General features: G+C 42.2%; 1 protein-coding gene across 1 annotated transcript in view; it reads right to left on the bottom strand.

The window, feature by feature from the left end:
- The window catches only part of Vps13 (vacuolar protein sorting 13C), a 1,164,731-nt gene that overhangs the window by 795,863 nt on the left and 347,502 nt on the right, over positions 1 to 21,366 (bottom strand). The window contains exons 29-31 of the mRNA XM_080277871.1: positions 5,351 to 5,443; positions 374 to 577; positions 262 to 307 (exon numbers count right to left, since the gene is read on the bottom strand). Of these exons, the coding sequence (XP_080133997.1) occupies positions 262 to 307; positions 374 to 577; positions 5,351 to 5,443 (343 nt within the window). The remainder of the gene's footprint in view (positions 1 to 261; positions 308 to 373; positions 578 to 5,350; positions 5,444 to 21,366) is intronic.

Below are 21,366 nucleotides of genomic sequence, written 5' to 3'. Positions count from 1 at the left end.
TCTCTCTACTACACTTAATCAACTCTGCATACACCTCATACACACACATATAAATACCTATATACATATATAGATAGAAAGATAGATAGATAGATATAGATATGTGTATATATATATATATATGTGTGTGTGTGTATATATACATAGAGAGAGAGAGAGAGAGAGAGAGACAGAGACAGACAGAGATGATATAGATAGATAGATAGATATATACATATATATGTATACATGTATCTTAATTTAGAAAAATTTTCTTCACACCTAAAGCTTTAGATTTAAGTTTATCCAAAGCTGCCGGCTTTGATTTCTCAGTAGTGAGGACGGTCTCCTGGTCAGTTGTTGGTGCTTCTTCTGCTGCTTTTGCTCCTGATACAACCATGTCTGGTGGTGCTTCTTGGGCTGACTCCTGGGGTACAGATGCCAACTGGTCTAGTTTGGTTCTCACTTGTTCCACAAAAGCCAAGACACTAAGGATGGCTGACTGCTCCAACTGCACACGAAGATTACTTACAGCTACATTCACCAGCAATGCAGTTGATTGGTGTTTCCCTTCAAAATCTGGACTTTTGGGGTTTACCTGCAACAGATACAATTAAAAGCATTACAATCAGGACTCAATATTCATGACAATAAGATTCTGGGGCACCCATGTAGGTGGTACACAGCAGTTGTTGATTTCTGGTCATCTCTTGTTTTGCAAGAACTTGAAATATGTGATTACCCACTAAATGGCAAAACCAATTCATACCTTAATGTCATCTGTATAGTGAAATCTGCTGAGTATATATGTGATAAAAAATTACTATCAATACACCCATGTTGTGAAATCATACAGCTCCTCTCTCTCTCTCTCTCTCTCTCACACACACACACACACACACACACACACACACACACACACACACACACACACACACACACACACAAATTGGCAAAAGTATCCCATTCCTCAGAGAAAAAAAAAAAAAAAAGTCTAAGTAACTTTTGCCATGCTTCGCTGTAACACTTTCCACACAAAACTAGGAATGACTGTTTTCTTCATGTAAAGAGGGCTATATGGCTCTCGTTTGATGGGCCTTCTTTCCCCCAATTATCCCTTCTATTTAACAAAGATCTCCCACATAATAACATGGGCGAAGCTAAGACTTTACTATGGGAGAGGTAAATTTGATGGTCCATATTCTTTAGTTACAGCTGTTTGGAAGGATACATAACAGTATATCAGAATATATATAGCATTCAATAATATAGGAAGGAACCCAGGAGGCAATCATTAGCTCCCTGAATTAATAAAAATATAAATAAATGACTAAATGACTACCTTACCATTCTGCTTATTGTATTAGAACAGGGGGGAGGGCACCTTGTTCCTCAAGCTAACCCCTTGGCTGTGACCATGTAAATACCAATATATTCTCACACTCTGTGTTTTCTTTGAGCAACCTGTGCTCAACAAAACACATATGTATTGCTGTAGATGCATTTGTAAATTTTTGACACTGCTGAGAATGTAATGAAAATATAGGCTTCATACTAGGAAAGCCATTTCCTGACTGTATTTATATCTTATTAATCTAGACTTCTTTTGCTAAAGTAATACATTCTTGATGTTATGACACATCAAAAATTATTCCACATGGTAGCAAACATACACTACATCCTGCTGGGCTTTTATGATAACTGAACTCTTGATTTTTAACTCTCCCTGTGTTATACAAGGGCCTGCAGCTCAATCTACCATGTTTCATACTGAATCAGTGATGATACAGAAGTGAGTGGGTCACTGACTAATCTTATAGCCTTCACTTCCATTTCTTTCTCTTATCATATTCCTTGATCTCCTCTTTAACATAAATCACCTCCAAATACTGGAAAGACATTTTTCCATGCTTGCATGGGTCAGCCTTATTCTCATGATGCCTCTTTTCCAAGCTGCAAGATGTTCAGCAGCATCCCAGTTGAGTCTCTGACCTTCAAATCCTTTCTCATGACTTTATGTTTTTCTGGGTCTGCTCAAATGAGATTTTCTCTAATACACTCAGATTCTTACAATCCTTCACCTGATAAATTCACGCATACTTTCAACATATTCACACCACTTTAGGCTAACTGTATGGATCATCTTGCTGTTACACTCAATACTGTACCCACATTTCTTCTTAATCACTTCAAACCAAAGACATGCTTCTAATTTCACTCTTGCTATTTCCATGTTCATGGAGCTGTTGCCTCTCCTGACACTGTGAGGGCTTTCCCTCCGTGCTAGGGGGTCTTTGAATGTGGAATGTATCAGGAGTGTAATGCTGTATGGTAATGAGACCCGGGCAGCACTGGAAGAGGATATTCACAGGCTCAAATGTACAAAAATGGCAATGATCAGGTGGATGTGCAATGCGAGGCCTGAGGGGGCTAGGTTTACGATGGAAAAGTTGAGAGGTAGGATGGGACTGGGGTGTACTGGTGTTGTGATGAGGATAGGTAGATTGAGAGGATGGGAGATGGCAACTAGGTGCAGAAAGTGAAGTGTTAAAGTTGGGAGCAGGGCTGCGAGAGGCAGACTGAAAAAGGCCTATGACAAGGTCACTAAGCGTGACCTTATGGGAAAAGGACTGAATAGGGAGGCTGCCAGAGATCGAGCAGCACAGGCAGCTGCCATTAGTTGACCAAGGCCGACACATGCAAACATGTTGGAGCCTTTAAAAATGAAATGAAATGATCTATTATTATGAAACCCACGCTGACTATCTGTTATAAGATTATAATTATTAGGGAACATGGTTATTTTGTCTCTAAAAATTTTTTGTCGAAATTTTGCTCAGTACTGACGTTAGACTCAATAGCTGGTAATTTGTGGCACATTTTTTAATCACCTTTTTAAAAGACTGTTAATATATTAGTGAACTTCCACTGATTTACTGAATATTTTAGTTATAAAGGAAAGGTTAACTGTCCACCATTCATGCAGTACAGTGCAGCCTTTTTATACGACGCCTCATTATATGAAAAAACATTATAACAATAATTCAAAAGTTATATCCCGTCTCGGTACAACTTAAAAAAAATTAACTGCGATTTCACTGCAATGATATTTTTGACGGTCGCCTCCAAGGATTTCGGGCAGACACAGTGATGCACGCAGGCCAAAATGGCCGACCAGTGTTTACACTGGCTGTGATCATTGCCTTTCGTTCCATTTTGTGCATGAAAGGCCACTGAAACACCACTGTTATCACCAGATACCAGTGTAAGTGCTTAACAAATGGTGCAGTGTGTATTATTAGGTAAAGGGATAGTTTTTGGTGTGTGAAATACTGAAACTTGTGACTCGGAAACTGTGTCAACCTTATGTAACCATCCTCTCCTTAATGGGCCTATACTCAGCTGACTGAGGCAAGATGCCCTCCCAGTGTTTACAATGACCGTGATCATTCCCTTTCATTCTGTTCTGTTCATCAAAGGCCACTGAAACCCCACTGCTACTGTGAAAAAACAGTACAAGTGCTTAACATATAGCACAGAGTGATATTGAGTAAAGTGATTCCGGATCTTTTTGTGTGGAGTGATCTTCTGTGCCCTCCAACTGTCCCCCAGCCTCAGGGGGTGGGGCCACCATTGGTGACGATTCGTACCAGCATAGGATAAACTTCAGGTAGGTGGCAGAGCTTTTTTTGGTCATTTTAGGCTTCATGGATGATGTTACCCTCCCTAAACCCACTGAACTGATGTTGTATCGACCTCGTTATGTGACAATTCGTTATGCAATAGGCCTTCACTTGACTCAACCCTACTGCATAACAAGACTGGACTGTATACAATACTTGGATATTCACCACTCTTCATGAACAGCACCTCTGTCCATCTCACTAATCATAACCTTTGTGTTCTTGAAACACAATAAAACTCACATAATTCCTTCACGTGTTTAATTTCTTCACAGCACTCAGCCCGCTACAAGCAATCAGTGATCCAATCATTTGCATACACCAGATGCCGGAGAGGAGTGGCCTCACACAGTGGCACTGATATACAGTATTGGAGCTGCCAAGGTATATAAATGTACCTCAACTCAATCCTTCCCCCCTGAAGGGAGGATGGCAGATTAGAGAAAAGCAACTACAGCCTGCAGCCCACTGGGTTCACATTCAGATAAACCTCGGATAATAACAACAACTTTTGTGGGAACCCTGATCTAAGATCCATGACAATACCATAATACGTAGAGTGCTCAAAACACTCTCCTGACATACACACACAGGCATTTCAATGTTTACCTTGCACTCAGCATTACCAATTCACTTACATTAAAAATTCTTGGGCCAATATACATTTTTACCTCTACACTAATCATCCACTTGCCTATTCTACTTTTATTACTAGTCAGTGCATGATCTCTCAGGGGACCAAGTCAAAGTCCTCTTTCAAGTCAACAAATATGTACACGGACTTCTCACTTTTCCTCCCTCAGAAATTCTCCTGCACTTGGATAACATCAAAATTGTATCCTTGTACCCTTATACAACATTCATCATCATCATCATCATATCATCCTTATCAACATCAAAAATGTACACAGAATTCTCACTTTCCTCCTCACAAATACTCCTTCATTTGGTTAACATCACAACTGCATCTTTTGTACCCTTATACAATATTCATCATTATCATCATATCATCACCACTACAATATCATCAATATCCTGACCATTATTCCCACCTAAGAATGGAGTAAGGTAGGATTCAGACACAAGGAAAAAGTACAAGAGTGGAGGAACTATCAGCAGCATGTCTTGTGAAACTGGCCACATTCATTCACACACCACTCAAGTCTTCAGAATCTTGACTCCATTTTACAAGTATAATCATCCGCCCACAGATTTCTTTTTCATTTTTTCCCTACCCTGCTGTATCGATGCATATCATACACAAGTATCAGACAGTTATTCAATCAACTACCAGGATTTTAAAATGTGGTGCCAAATCCATGTCATGTGCTCCTTCATCTCACATACTCATTTACTATGTCCATCCAACTTCATTATGACCTACAACACCTCCTCCCAACTTCAAATTCACTAACACATAGTTACGTTTCATCATCCTATCATCTTCCATTCTCTCCATATGATCACCTTTTCTTCTATTCTGTCATTAACACATTCCCTTATGCCACATCATTTGCAAATCAGAATATTTTTTGTCCTATCCTCTCTATGCACTCCATACATATACTGTACATACCTGTAATTCCCCTTCCACTAGTCTTACTCGAGACATTTCATTCTCATAAATACAGAAATACCTCTATATAAAAACCAAACACAGTACAAACAGAAAAAGTAAAGGAGCATACCTGTGTGATGTGCACTGTGAGAAGGGCCTGGTCAGATCCCTGTGTCAAGGGTGTACTCAGCAGTTGATTTTCTCCACCTTCACAATCCACATGCTAGGAACAAGAACACCTCACATTATTTATAGCACATACAAATGCATGCAAACAGCCATGCACGTATGTATGAAGTCAAAAACTTAACAAATTACTGATAAAACTGGTGTTCCATAGGATTCAGTTTTGGAATTAATATTCTAATCTAACTGAAAAATCTAGTAGGAAGTCAATGATGACCTAGGAAGGAAAATGAAGGCAAACTACTCTGAAAACAGGAAGTTATTAAGAAAAGAGATATGAAAATGTAGAAGTAACAGCGGAGAGAAATGAGCAAGTGTGAAGGATGTAAGTGGTACATTATTAACCCACTGGAATTAAGTAAGGGCCACAAGGAAAGAATATTTCAGAACCCTGATGAATGAGAATGGAGAGCAGGGTGGCTGTAAACATGATTGGTTTTCAAGGTGTGCAGAGAAGGAATGCAGTGACAGGAAACGTGACACTCGCACAGGTAAAAACTGCCGTGAAATTGATGAAAAATGGGAAAGCAGCTAGAGCTGAAGAGGTGTATGCTGGACTCATTTGGGTGGGTTTTAGACTTGGTTGGTTGGGGGGGTGAATCCAAGGCTCTCCAATGCATCCTTATGTTTTCCATGTTATAACGTTCCCAATTAACAACCCCTGGCACAACAATGTGTTTTCCCAAATGCATCTCATCGTTTTATATATATATATATATATATATATATATATACTGTATATATATATATATATATATATATATATATAAATATATATATATATATATATATATATATATTGTATATATATATATATATATATATATATATATACTGTATACATATATATATATATATATATATATATATACTGTATATATATATATATATATATATATATATATACATATATATACAGTGCTCGACAAAAATATTGCGCGCCTTGACATAGGCGCGCGCAATACTTTTGGCGAAAAAAGAATCACCCTTTTATAGGAGAAAAAAATTAGCCAGAAGTTTTGGGTGCTAACATGATGTCACAGCAGCCTGAGGCCTTACTGCACACTGGTTGGCTGGTGCCTCAGTTGCCTCTGGGCTGCGTGAGAGAGGGGAACCTGGCCGCTCCTCCCTCTCTTGTTGCGCCATTTTTTACCTAGTGAGCCGCAGTGTTTTGGCTTTCGCTACTTTAATATGGCCCCTACCCGTGAATTGTCTAGTGAAATAATATCACAGATCATTGCTCTAAAGGAGGAAGGCCACCCCACGTAGGAAATTAGTGATTTGGTTGGTGTGGCTCGGTCGACAGTGCAGAGGTGGTGTGTCCGTTACTAAGTGGAAAATAGTGGTGACGTTCCTACAAAGAAACCACGGTCTGGTAGGCCCAGGAAAACTTCCCCGAGGTCTGTCAATGTTCTCAAACGTGCAGTGGAGTCTAATCCTCGTGTGACTGCAAGGAGAATTAAGGAGAGCAACCCAGAAGTGTTTGGCGAGGTTTCATTGTGCACTGTTTCTTGAAGAGTCTATGAACTTGGTTACACAAGCCACAGGCCTGTAAGAAAGCCTCTTCTTACACGTAACCAGCGACTTCGTAGGCTTGCCTTTGCTAACAAGTACCTTACCTGGGGTGAAGACCAATGGTTGTCAGTGTTGTGGTCACACAAGGCAACATTTACCGTTACCTGTAATTGGGGAGTGGGCGTGTACCGGTGCAGAGGTAGTGACTCGCTTGACCCCCGTTACATGGAGAGCACAGTTAAACACCCTGATTCACTAATGGTATGGGGTTGTTTCTCTGGTAAGAGGTTGGGGAAGTTTGTTGTGCTTCCCAGAAACAGTACAGTGAATCAGGACATTTACCTGGAGCTGCTTTGTGATCATCTACAGTACCTGAGTCCTTCGAGCTCACAGGTGCACGAGAGTTTCAGCAGGACGGTGCACCTGCTCATAAAGCCAAATCTGTCACTAACTGGCTTCATGACTGCGAGGTCTCCTTCATGAAAGACTGGCCAGGCAATAGCCCAGACATCAACCTGATAGAAAACCTCTAGTACCTCCTAAAGAAGAACCTCCAAGGGAAGGACGTGAGCTCTTTGCCTAAGCTGGAAGCAGCCATTCATGGGTCCTGGGCAAGTATATCACCCCAGCACCTGAGGAACCTCACCCATTCACTTCCACGATGTCTCAGGTCCGTGAAGAGGCGCAAAGGAAACACTACCAAGCATTAAAGGTAATTATAATGCATTATTTACATGTTTTTCCATAGCTGAAAGGTTTGTTTTGTTGGGGGGGCACGAGGTGCTCAATACTTTTGTCGAGAACTGTATATATATCATATATATATATATATATATATATATATATATATATATATAATCACTATACTATCAGGACACCCACTTTCCGGACACCCCACTTACCGGACATTGTGGACCTGGACCGTCAGATCCCAAAAATGGCCAAAAAAAGAAAAAAATCCCCCCAAAAAATGATTTTTTCCCCTCCTGTAATTTGAAATTGCCGCGCAGCGCCGAACAACTGTTTACACCATGGCCCCTTCACCCCTTCCTTCCTCCCCCCTCCCCCCTCCCTTGTCAGGGTTGCCATTTGGTATTTTTAATTACCAAATGTGGACCAATTTGGTAATGAAAAATTCGTTTGGTAATGAATCAGAATAATCTATCTATCTATCTATTGCCAGATGCCATAATCCCGTAAGGGGTGGCCATTTGACTATGAGTTAGTTGTTTTACGGGGAGGGGCACTAACCCTACACCAACCCACTTGTTGACACGTAGGGAGCACGTATGGTTTGGTTATATGGTTACCACCCAGCGTTGTAAATGGTTTCTTGGCTTACAGGAAACCATTTGGCTTGTCACTCAATGTAAAGCCACCTGTAAAGGAAAGAAAAGCAATAAGAAGTGACAAGAAAGATGGGAGAAATAGGAAGAGAGGAGGGCAGGCACAGAAAAAGAATGATAAAGGCTAAGGAAGAAGTAGGCAGCACTACATCAAGTGAGTGGATGATGGTGAGAAATAGGAAGAGAGGAGGACAGACACAGAAAAAGAATGATAAAGGCTAAGGAAGAAGTAGGCAGCACTACATCAAGTGAGTGGATGATGGTGAGAAATAGGAAGAGAGGAGGACAGGCACTCTTCCTATTTCTCACCATCATCCACTCACTTGATGTACCAAATTGACTTTTCACATGTATGAGGATACACAGGATGAAGATGGTGGATTGTCTGCTCTCTCTGACTAATTTGCTAGCCTACATAGCGTGGAAATAATCAACATGCTATTAATTATAAGGAGAGTGATTACATGTATTTCCACTTGTATATATACTGTAACTAGTGAAGAATAAATGTTAGCTTTATGAATTTGGTATTGAAAAGTTAAATATGGTAATGAAAATTGAGGAGTTTGGTACTGGGGCTGTTGTGATCTGGCAACTCTGTTTCCCCGTCACCAACACTCTAACAGTTGCTGCTTAACTTCGATAGCGAGTGGATGCTTATCGCAGTGGATGCCACACGTGCTCGTTTTCTTTGTGAATAAACAGTGAATAAACTGCAATACCTCGCCACTAGACCACACAGGAATTTACAGTGTTATGCAGTGTTAAGAAATTAGAATTTCGAGTGCAAAGGATTAACTGTGGAGTGCAAACTGGTGGCTGAAACTGGCATGGTGCAATTAACATTATGTAGTGTTAAACAATTATCACTCACAGTGCAAAGAATTACTGTAAGTGCAGCACAACACTGGATTACTATACGTGCTTCAAGAGCATTTTCACCACTGCAAAAGCTTTAGAGAAACTGGCCACAGATGTGCTGTAAGTACCCTGGCTGAGGTACAACCACTTCTATTTCCTCATTCTTTGGTTTCGTTTCATTTATTTCATGCTTTATGTCCATTATTGGTGTGAATAGGGTCTTAAATAGGTGCTATGCATGTTTGGTTGGGAGTTATTTAGGTGCCTTTCAAAGTCAGGCTGAGTTAGGGTCCTTGAGTACCAGTCCATCAGACAGGTGCCCATTTTCCGGACGGGACCACTTTCCGGACATGCCATTGGCTCTATTACATTGGATAGTGGAGGGATTACTGTATACATTTATATATATATATATATACAGTAATCCCTCCACTATCCGACGTAATAGAGCCAAAGGCATGTCCAGAAAGTGGTCCTGTCCGGATAGTGGGCACCAGCCTCCTGGACTTGTACTTATGGACCCTAACTCAGAAAAACACCTATACAACTCCCTCTGGACATGCATAGCACCTAATTAAGACTCAAATCACACCAATAAGGGACATAAAAGACTGAAATAAATGCAAAAGAACCATAAAATGAGGTTTTTGAGGTAGGTTTATACAATATTAAACATTCTGGGTACTTAAAAGTCCCTGGCTCCTGGACTGGTAGTTATGGACCCTAACCTACCCTAACTCAGAAAAACACCTCCCTACTGCACATGCATAGCACCTAAGACACTACATATTCACACCAATAAGGGACATAAAAGAGTGAAATGAGGTGTTTCAGGTAAGTACAGTATGGAAAATACAGTACAGTACAGTATGAAACATTTTGCATACTTACAGCAAGTCCCTGGCCATCTCGATGAATAACCGCCTCCTCTCAGACTCTGACAATAAGGAGGATTTCCTGAAGCACTTGCAGTACACTGTTCATGAAGTCTTGCACTGAACTTAGTCATTCGCACTCAGAAGTCCATTCTCTTTACACTACGCACTCTTGTCTTACTCATGCTCCATTGTAACTTAATATGTGTTGCACTCTGCACTTTAAGTCTTTCCACTCATAAAACCATTTTCTAAACAAAACACACTCAAGCTAATTTACGTTAAATTTACAGTCCAAAAATTATTTGTCTTTTCACTCAGATTTCTAATTTCTTAACAATACTGTATGCACTGTTTTTCTTTCACTGCACAACACTAAATTCCCATTTGGTCTAGTGCAGAAGTTCTTGCTGTTTAATCACTGTCAGAGTCTGAGAGTAGCACAGGGAGGTGACCTAGGGGTGCGTCGCTGGGTCGTGGTGATGCCGTACCCACTACAGACGACTCTGAAGATAGACGCAAACTCACGTTGAGCAGTGATTCCACCATGTTTGATGTGCTGGGCTGTGGCTCGGAGCATGAGGGCCTGTCTTGGGAAGGCAACGGAGTGGAGCCAGGGCTGAGCACAGTGAGGGCCACGGGCCTGAAAAAGCTGTCAATCGTTGATTAACGCAAGGAACGACAATTCTAACGATTAATGATGCGCTGCCTGAAAGCATGCACTTCCTCCACAAGTCCCAAGGGCCTCATCTCCCTGTTGCAATCTGGGTGTTCCAGGTAATCCAGAACGAACTCTAGGTGTTCCCGGAGTGCGCTCAGCTTGGGGATGGCTGGAGTAGTGTCATGCTGAGAGGAGTCCGCATCATCGTCGCCGTCCTCGTCGGAATCTTCAAGCTGGGTACCGACACCTGCAACTGAAGATGCGATCTCAATTTCAGACAGGATCTGATACCCAAGATCGCCCTCGTCGTCATCCAACCACTCACGCACTTCGTCCACATCAACATCGTCCCCACGCGCACGTAGACGTGCATGGAAGTCATCCACGTCGAAACCTAGGAAATCGTACTCCACATCCGTTCCAAGAAGCAGACGAGACCAACCATTTTCTAGAGTCTTGACAGGGACTTCCTTCCATGCACTAACCCAGTTGTAAATGGAAGACTTAATATTGTAGCGCGAAGGTTTTCCAAAGTCCGTTGGCCAAGCATGTCCCGTCCCTCCCTGCACTCGTCCTCGTCCTATAGAACAACCATCACCTCGTCCAGGAACTTCCGTCGGTATAGCCGCTTCGTTGCCATGATCACCCCTTGGTCCATTGGTTGGATGAGAGCAGTAGTATTAGGTGGCAGAAACATGCACCTAATGCGGCCATTCTCAGCCACCAAGTCCTTGTCACATGGGTGGGCAGGTGCATTCTCAAGAAGGAGGGCCTTTACCTGGTCGCGTGGGATTCCCAGTTTCTCTGTCTGGTATAATATGACCTTGACGAAATGGCGGTGGAACCAGTCTTTGAAGGTGTGGCCTGTGAACCATGCCTTCAAGGAATGGTACCAGACGACAGGAAGGACATCCATCACCCACGGCGGGGCCATCATCACACACACGAAGGAGAGGCACGAGAGCAGCAGGAGAGCCTGCAGCAGGTAAGGTACCACCACAAAAGCGAGCATGTGGGCAGTCATGACGACGAGCGTACACTCACGACAAGAGACGGGAGAAAAGTGGGGAGGATGCAGGGGCGCTCTAGCGGACGTCGGAGGAATGACGCACCAAAACAAAGCTGTCCCGCACCGCACGCGCCAAGTTCAAATTACAGGAGGGAAAAAGTTGGATTTTTTTTTTATTTTTTGCGGTTTTCGGACCATTTTGGGAATATTGGATCCCGGGACGATTATGTCCGGAAAGTGGGGATGTCCGGAAAGTGGGCGTCCAGATAGTACATGGATTACTGTATACTGTATATATATATATAAATAAATAAATATCTATCTATCTATCTATCTATATCTATCTATCTATATCTATCTATCTATCTATCTATCTATATATATATATATATATATACATACATATATGTATATATAATACTGGTAAATATATATCTATAGAGAGAGAGAGAGAGATAAGTAATCACTCTAATATCCGGACGCCCAATATCCGAACATCCCCACTAACTGGACATAATCGTCTCGGGATCATGTATTCCCCCCCCCCCCAAAAAAAAATCCCGCCCGTAATTTGAACTTGCCGCACGCGGCATGGGAGAGGATTGTTGTGGCGTGTCATTCCTCCGACGTCTGATAGAGTGCCGCTGCATCCTCCCCACTTTCCGCCTGTCCCTCGCCGCGAGTGCACGCTTGTCGTTATGGCTGCCCACGTGCTCGCTTTTGTGGTGGTGCCTTACCTGCTGCAGGCACTCCTGCTGCTCTCAGGCCTCCTCTTAGTGTGATGATGGCCCCGCCACCTGAGAAAAGGAAGAGAGTGGTGTTGACTCTGGAGAAGAAACGGGAGATACTGGAAAAAGTAGATGCGGGGTGGTCTTTTTCCCGCATCCTCCGCGAGTTCAACCTGGCCCGATCTACTTTGTTTGATATTAAGAGATCCCGAGACAAACTCATGTAGTACACGGCTGACTTCTTGTCGAGAAGCAAACGCAACGTGGAGAGGAAGGTGATGTTTACTCCCAAATTTGTTGAAACTGACCGCTCCATGTTGATTTGGTATCGACAGCAACGTGCTGCTGGTGTGATGGTACGTGGAACGGAGCTGAAGGCTGCTGCTGAGAAGTTTGCCAGGCTTCACGACGCCCAAGACTTCAAGGTATCCGAGGGTTGGCTCTTCGCGTTCAAGTTACGGCATGGCCTTACCAACCGTAAAGCTCATGGCGAAGCTTTGGACGCTAATGAGGATGGAGTTGATGAGTTTCAGCACAAGGTGAAGGGCATGATCGACAGGGAGGGCCTCGCTCTCGGTCAAGTCTACAATGCTGACGAAACTGGTCTATTCTATCGCTCTTTGCCAACGAACACTCTAGCCGAGGAGACGGAGAAGCGTGTACCTGGCTGCAAGCTCTCCATGCAACGGATATCTGCTTTGTGTTGCGCCAATGCTAACGGCATGCACCGGCTTAAGCCCATTGTTGTTGGCCGTGCAAAGCAGCCTCGGTGTCTTCGTGGGGTGATGGATGTCTTTCCTGTCGTCTGTTACCATTCTTTGAAGGCATGGTTTACAGGCCACACCTTCAAAGACTGGTTCCACCGCCACTTCGTCAAGGAGGTCATCAATTACCAGACGAAGACACTGGGAATCCCGCATGACCAGGTAAAGGCCCTCCTTCTCCTCGACAATGAACCTGCCCACTTGTGCGACAAGGACATGGTGGCTGAGAATCGCCGGATTAGGTGCATGTTTCTGCCACCTAATACGACTGCTCTCATCCAACCAATGGACCAAGGAGTGATCGTGGCAACAAAGCGCCTATACCGAAGGAAGTTCCTGGACGAGGTGATGGTTGTTCTCGAGGACGAGGACGAGCGCAGGGAGGGACAGGACACGCGAGGCCAGCGGACTTGGAAAGCCTTCGCCGCTACAACATCAAGTCTGCAATCTACAACTGGGCCAGTGCATGGAAGGAAGTCCGTGTCAAGACTCTAGATGGTTGATCTCGTCTGCTTCTTGGAACGGATGTGGAGTACAATTTTCTAGGTTTTGACGTGGATGACTTCCATGCACGTCTACATACGCATGGCGACGATGTTGATGTGGACGATGTGCGTGAGTGGTTGGATGACGACGAGGGCAATCCTGGGTATCAGACATTGTCTGATATCAAGATCGCATCTTCAGTTGCAGGTGTCAGTACCCAGCTTGAAGATTCCGACGAGGATGGCGACGATGATGCGGACTCCTCTCAGCATGACATACTCCAGCCATCCCTCAGCTGAGTGCACTCCAGGAACACCTAGAGTTCGTTCTCGACTACCTGGAACACCCGGACTGCGACAGGGAGATGGGGCCCTTGGGATTTGTGGAGGAAGTGAGTGCTTTCAGGCAGCGCATCATCAATCGTCAGAATCATCGTTCCTTGTGTCAATCAACGATTGACAGTTTTTTCAGGCCCGTGACCCCCGCTGTGCCCAGCCCTGGCTCCACTCCGTTGCCTCCCCAAGACAGGCCCTCATGCTCCGAGCCACAGCCCAGCACATCAGCCACGGTGGAGTCACCGCTCGACGTGAGTTTGCGTCTATCTTCAGAGTCGTCTGCAGTGGGTACGCCACCACCACAACCCAGCGACGCACCCCTAGGTCACCTGCCAGTGATACTCTCAGACTCTGACAGTGATTAAACAGCAAAAACTTCTCCACTAGACCACACGGGAATTTACAGTGTTGTGCAGTGAAAAAACAGCGTGCTGTGTTAAGGATTTACAGTTGTGAGTGAGAAGACAATTTTTGAACAAAATTTAACGTAAATAGACTTGTTTGTTTTTGCTTTAGAAAATGGTTAGAAGAGTGGGAAAAGTTAAAGTGCAGAGTGCAACACTTAGTAAGTTACAATGGAGCATTAGTTAGACAAGAGCGCGCACTGTGAAGAGAACGGACTTCTGAGTGCGATTGACTAAGTTCAGTGCAAGACTTCATGAACAGTGTACTGCAAGTGCTTCAGGAAATCCTTCATACTGTCAGAGTCCGAGAGGAGGCGGTTATTCATCGAGATGGCCAGGGACTTGCTGTAAGTAGGAAGAATGTTTCATACTGTACTTTTTTCCATACTATACTTACCTCAAACACCTCATTTCACTCTTTAATGTCCTTTATTGGTGTGTTAGGAGCCATGCATGTGCAGTAGGAAGGTGTTTTTCTGAGTCAGGCTAGGTTAGGGTCCATAACTACCCAGTCCAGGAGCCAGGGACTTGTAAGTACCCAGAATGTTGAATATTGTATGAACCTACCTCAAAAACCTCGTTTAATGCTTCTTTTGCATTTATTTCAGTCTTTTATGTGCCTTATTGGTGTGATTTGGGTCTTAAATAGGTGCTATGCATGTCCAGAGGGAGTTGTATAGGTGTTTCTCTGAGTTAGGGTCCATAAGTACAAGTCCATAAGCTGGGGCCCAATATCCGGACAGGACCACTATCCGGACCCGCCTATGGCTCTATTACGTCGGATATTGGAGGGATTAGTGTTTATATATATATATATATATTAGGGTGTCCCAATTTTTTTTGTTCCAGAAGTGTGTCATGCACACCCCCCTAATTTGTTCCACTCGTGAAAACATGCCAGCAAGATGAATTTCATTAATGTTCTTTAATTTTAAGGGTCCCCTCAAACCATGTGCTACTTTTGCTGAACGGCTACTCTCTACCTTATACTAATTATCCAGGACCAATTGGACCACCATGTTCTTTTCCTAGCCTGCAGGCACCACATGATGGAATGGGTAATCACCTCAGTCTCTGACCTGTTCTTCAAGTCTTCTGGCCCTGAAATTGCTCTGTTCGCTCGCTTCAAATCCCAACAGGAGTTCTTCGACCAGAAGCAGGCTTCTCCATTCGACGGCGATGGCCCAAGCAACATCCTTTCGGAACGGCAGGCATTGAAAAAGAGCAGATCGTCCACAAGAGCAGATTGTCCACTTCATTGAAGAACAGCTTGAAGCTGGCCACCCAAAAGACGATTACTGGGAGTTCCTGATCCTCACTCTGGTCTTCCTCGATGGTCATGGCAAACAAGATCTCTGGTACAATCGTCCTGGAGCATACCACCGGACCAGGTGGATCGCCAATAGCATTTACTGTCTTATGAGTTCATCTTCCGAAGTCAATTCTACCTGACCACTCATGAGGTCTGGTCGCTACACAGGATAAACGTCTTTGCCATCACCATCTACCTGCAGAGGTGGTTTCAGGCTCCATTAACGGCGGAACCACACTTCAATGACCTGGAGCTGTTGAAGGACCTACAGTGGTACAAGGAAGTGTATCATGATGTAGGTACCACAGCATTGACGAAATTCAGGGGCCACCTCTGGTACCTAAGCGAAGATTTAGCCAGACTCGCTATGCTCTCCTCCATAACCACCGATGCAGAGAAGACGGCCATGCTCCAAAACCTGCAAAAGAAGAAAGAAAACCCCAAAGATCTGCATCGACTAGAGGGAAAGAGGGCCTTGACCATGAGACGGTCAGATATGAGCACCTTGGTCAAGAAAAGGACTCAAAACCTTTTTCATTGCCTGAAGCTTCCAGTTTCAAAAACCCCCAAAGATCTCAAAGGATGTGCAGCACTGCTGAAGTCTGTGAACGATGCGGCAGAACGGGTGGTGAAACTGGCAGAAGATTTAAAAACGAGGAGGAACGGCAACTCGTACACCAAGTCATCGAATAGAACTGCAAGCAGTTCCCCGCAACAGACAAAAAGATCCTCTGACCCTCGAAATGAACTGTGCCATTAGGAAGACTTTCCATTTCATTTAATAAATTTGCTTTGACAAAGAATTTCCACATCCTTTAATTTAGTCATAAGAAAGAATTTACATTTTATTCTTTCATTTAGAATGATTAATGCTGAGCATTTCAGTTTGTTCATACAGGGTCGAATAAACAAGGTCGATGAGGGGACCCTTCCCCTCCTAACAGGTCAATGAAATTTCACTCATTTTCTTCTTTCTTCAAGTGTAATTAATTAAAGGGGTGTGCAACTTGACTCTTGTAAATTTTTGTTTTCACACTGTGAGGCTGGGACACCCTAATATATATAAATATATATATATATGTGGCCCCATGTGCAAGAGTATACTCATGCGCCACCTTGTCGAAAATTGAGATAATGCTATCCCACAGTCCCTCAGAGTATGTACTTTCATGTGGACTTGGTGGATGTTATGTATGACCCAAGATATAAGGGCGAAAACCCATAGAAATAACATTGGGTTTACATCGCCACCCTTTATCAAGTGCTTTTCGCCACCATGTTCGAGCAAGAGTATACCCATGCGCCATCCTCACGGAGACTGGCTTCTCAGCGTGCCATTTTATGCGTGCAATAGTGTTACCAATCACCAGGGCGATGAGGATAGCCTCGTCCCAAGCCTCTTTGCTGCACTGTAGCAATACTAATGCTCTCGTCCCCAGCTTTTTCTGGCTGACCAAGCGGTGTGTACGCTTTATTGCGTGTTTCATAACCTATGTAATTTCGGTGGTTATAATCAAGGAAACAATGTTTTTTCAGTAAAAAGAAATAATAACCTTTCATAACTGTTTATGGCTTTGTGTTCAGTAACTCTTTCAGTGAGGTTAGTTTTTTTTATTGAACCATTGTATTTTTTACTGCAGAAATCACTGTACTGTATTTATTAATAAGGTTATTAATGTAAAACATCATTATTCCTTGTATTATTGGTGTTATTTGGTTTGTTATTGCATTTTATTGCATTTAACAGATGTAAAGTGTCTATTGTTCACATAAAAACATACAACAAGGAAGGCCAGGTAAAAAAAAAAAAAAAAAAAAAAAAAAAAAAAAAAAAAAATGCTGGGCATTGATAATTTTTTTGAAAAATTTATAAAGCTTACTTTTATGACAATAACCAGGCAAATTCATAACCAACCACTCTACAGACATTCAACTTCATCTTACAACATAAAGGAACTCACTAGCTATTGGCCTGCGGTACTAGTTTATGCATAAAAGTAGCAGCATTGTATGCTAATACATCGATTTTTTGTCTTTTTGTGTGTTTTTTTGGGTAAAAACAATAGTACTCTCACTAAAAAGTTTTTGGATAAAGTAGAGAGAATCAGCTTTAAAATGATGTAAACGCCATTATCCTAGGTATAATTGTTTTTGCGGTATCGTTCATCAAAGTTGTAAAAACTTTAAATGTGATTTCTGCCACTTTTAAAAAATGGCACATGGGTATACTCTTGCACGTGGGGCCTCATATGTATATATATATATATATATATATTTATATACTATATATCCTTCCATCCATCCTTAATCCTACGTTGCCCCATGAGGAGCGTAGGAACCCGGGGCTTGGCAGTTGGTCCTGACATTTAAGATATATATATATATATATATATGTATATATACACAACAAAATTAAAAATTTAGTAGCACAGGGCTTCCAAAAGTCGCCCAATTCACTACTCGCAGCACAATCTGGCTACTTCAAAAGGTCTGAGAAGACGAACTTGAATTTCACAATACAATGAATTTTGTTGAAATTAATTCAGATTAATAAAAAAAACTGTTGAAATTAATTGGCATACAATATTTTTTGAAATTATATTTTTATTATAAACAACTCACCAAATATGAGATTTCTGTAGCCAAATTAAAGTGTTGTGTACAATCCCATCCCATCGCCAAAAGTGAATTTGCCAAATAAAAACTCGCCAAATGTGAGAGTTCACTGTATACATTCATTATATACTTTTCATTTCATACAAACTGGCAAGCTACTTTTCATAATGTCCCTCTGTTTACCAAAAGCTTTCCATCCAATTGTAATGTGTCTTTTTATTTTGCTATCATTATCTTTTGTTAATTTTAGTATTTATCGCAGGTAATTGTACGCCTCGACTTCTTCAAGAATTTCTCCACTTATTCTGATGATGCTCTTTGGTGTTTGAGGATTAAACATTATTTTAGTTTTACTCTGGTTCATCTTTAGCCATACTTTCAGACTTTCTCTGTTCAGGTCATTTAACATTTCTTGCAAAGTCTCTGCTGTGTCTGAGATTAGGACAATGTCATCTGCAAATCTTAAATGGTTTAGCTTTTCTCCATCTATGTTCACTCCTTTGTTTTCCCAGTCTAGCTTTCTGAAAATACTTTCTAGGCATGCTGTAAATAACTTTGGTGAAATTGTGTCTCCCTGACACACGCCCTTCTCAATCTTAATTTTTTCTGGGTCCTTATGTAATTTAATTGTTGCAGTGCCCTCTTCATATATGTTTTCGAGCAGTTTTACAATGCTCTCATTCACTCCTTGTTCTCGCAATGAATTTATAATTGCTATGTGCTCCACTGAGTCGAAAGTCTTTTCATAATCAACATAACCTATGGTTTATTATATTCTGTAATTTTCTCAATTAGCTGATTCATTGTGTGTAGATGATCAATAGTCAAGTACCCACTTCGGAATCCTGTCTGTTCATGAGGATGGTTTTCCTCCAAATTTGTAGTTATTCTGTTTGTAAGAACTTTAATGAAGATTTTATAAATGACTGATAGCAAGCTAATGGATCGATAGTTACTAAGATCTTTTGAGTCACCTTTTTTGTAAAGTAAAATAACTATTCCATTACACATGTTTTGGGAATTTTCTTCTTTTTTATACATTGAGTAAATAAGTGAGCAAGCCTATTTTGTACTTCTACTCCTGCAATCAACAGTAAATCTGCTCCTATTCCATCTTCTCCCAGAGCTTTCCCTCTTTTCATATTTTTGAGGGAATTATTTACTTTGTCTGGTGTTACCTCAGGTATTTCACTTGTGTCAACTGAAAAGTTAGTTATTGGTAGTACATCCTTTGATGCATACAGTGCTTTGTAAAATTCTTCCACTCTCTTCAGCATCTCATCTCTGCATTTAACAACTTCACCGTGGACATTTGTGCTGGGAGGGGGTTGGTGATGGCCAATACCCTCTTCAGGCATAAAATGATCCACAGGTATACATGGCGAGTGATGAGAAGGGTGGGTGGTGAACTGAATGAAAAGAAGGCAATGATTGATTATATGTGTGTGGATGAAAGGATGCGAAGATATGTAATGGATGCAAGAGCTTATAGAGTTTGGGGGAGTGGACTTTCTGACCACTACTTGGTGGTGGCCAGAATTAGGATCCAAGCAAGATGGAGAAATAGAAGAAGAGAAAGACAGGAGGAAGTAGTTGCAAGGACAGTGGAAAGGTTACAAGAGGATGAGAAAAAGACAAGAGTACGAGAGAGAAGTGGAGGAACAATTGGGCAAATATGAATTGGAGCAGATGGGGGATGTGGATAGTGTGTGCAGGATATTTACGGAAGAAATATGTGCAGCATGTGATGTGGTGTGTGGGAGGAAGAGAAGACGGATGGGGGTGCAAGGAACAGTGTGGTGGACTGAAGAGATGAGACAGGCTGTGGCACAAGAGAAGAAAGCATACAATGAATGGATGAGAAGTAGGGGCGTGGAAGAAGTTGAGTGGCGGAAGAGAGAGTTATATGAAGAAAGAAAGAGAGAGGTGAAAAGATTAGTAGGAGAGAGTAAGAAGAAAGTGGATGAGGAATTTGGAAGGAATTTGAGTGTAAAGTGGAGGGACTGTAAGACTATGTTCTGGAAAGAGGTGAAGAGAGTAAGACAGGGTGGAAGTGAGGTTAGCAGGGGAGTGAAAGATAAAAATGGTAGATTACTAGTGGAGAAGGGAGAAAAAGTGAGCAGATGGAGAGAACACTTTAAGGAATTGTTGAACATACAGGATGGAAGTAATGCGAGTATAAGTGGCTGGGGAATAGCTGGGAGAAGGAGGGAGGTGAGAAGACAGGAAGAAATCAGTAGGATAGAAGTTGTGGAGGCAATGAAGAAAGTTAAATTGGGGAAAGCCCCACAAATTGATGAAGTGCGTGATGAAATGCTGAAGCATGGGGGAGAGATAGTAGTAGAATGGATGTGGAAGATGTGCAGACTGGCCTGGGAGGAAGGTAGAGTCCCGGAGGATTGGAAGTCAGGTATAATTATTCCCTTGTACGAAGGAAAAGGGGAAAAAGAAGTGTGTGGTAATCATAGGGGCATTTGTCTTCTTAGTATAATAGGAAAAGTGCATTGTAGGATACTTATTGACAGAGTTAGAGAAAGAACAGAGGAATTAGTTGGAGAAGAACAGGGAGGCTTTAGGAAGGGAAGAGGTTGTGTAGATCAGATATTCATTCTTAGATCTTTAGTGGAAAAGTTTCTAGTGAAGGGAAAGAAGTTGTATGCGGCTTTCATGGATTTGGAGATAACATATGACAGAGTGGATAGACAAGGATTGTGGAAAGTATTAAGAATATATGGAGTAGATGGGAAGTTGTTGAATGCTGTGAAGAGTATGTATGAGGGTGCTAAGGCTGCAGTGCGTGTGGATGGTGAACTAAGTGAATTTTTCTCTTTGAAAGTTGGGTTGAAACAGGGATGTGTCATGTCTCCATGGTTGTTCAATTTGTACATGGATGGGGTAATAAAAGAGGTACAAGGCAGTGTAGTGGATGTTGGAGTGGCCCTGGTGAGAGGGGATAGTGTTTGGAAACTCCTTGTACTGTTGTTTGCAGATGATACTGTGTTGTTGAGTGAAGACGAAGGGGAGCTGCAAGGCTTGGTGGATGAGTTT

This window comes from Coenobita brevimanus, chromosome 71, assembly GCF_032717465.1.
Source record: "Coenobita brevimanus isolate Jiangsu-jjx chromosome 71, ASM3271746v2, whole genome shotgun sequence".
Lineage (NCBI taxonomy): Eukaryota > Metazoa > Arthropoda > Malacostraca > Decapoda > Coenobitidae > Coenobita > Coenobita brevimanus.
Note: the sequence above shows the minus strand (reverse complement) of the source record. Positions and strands in the feature narration are given on the sequence as shown.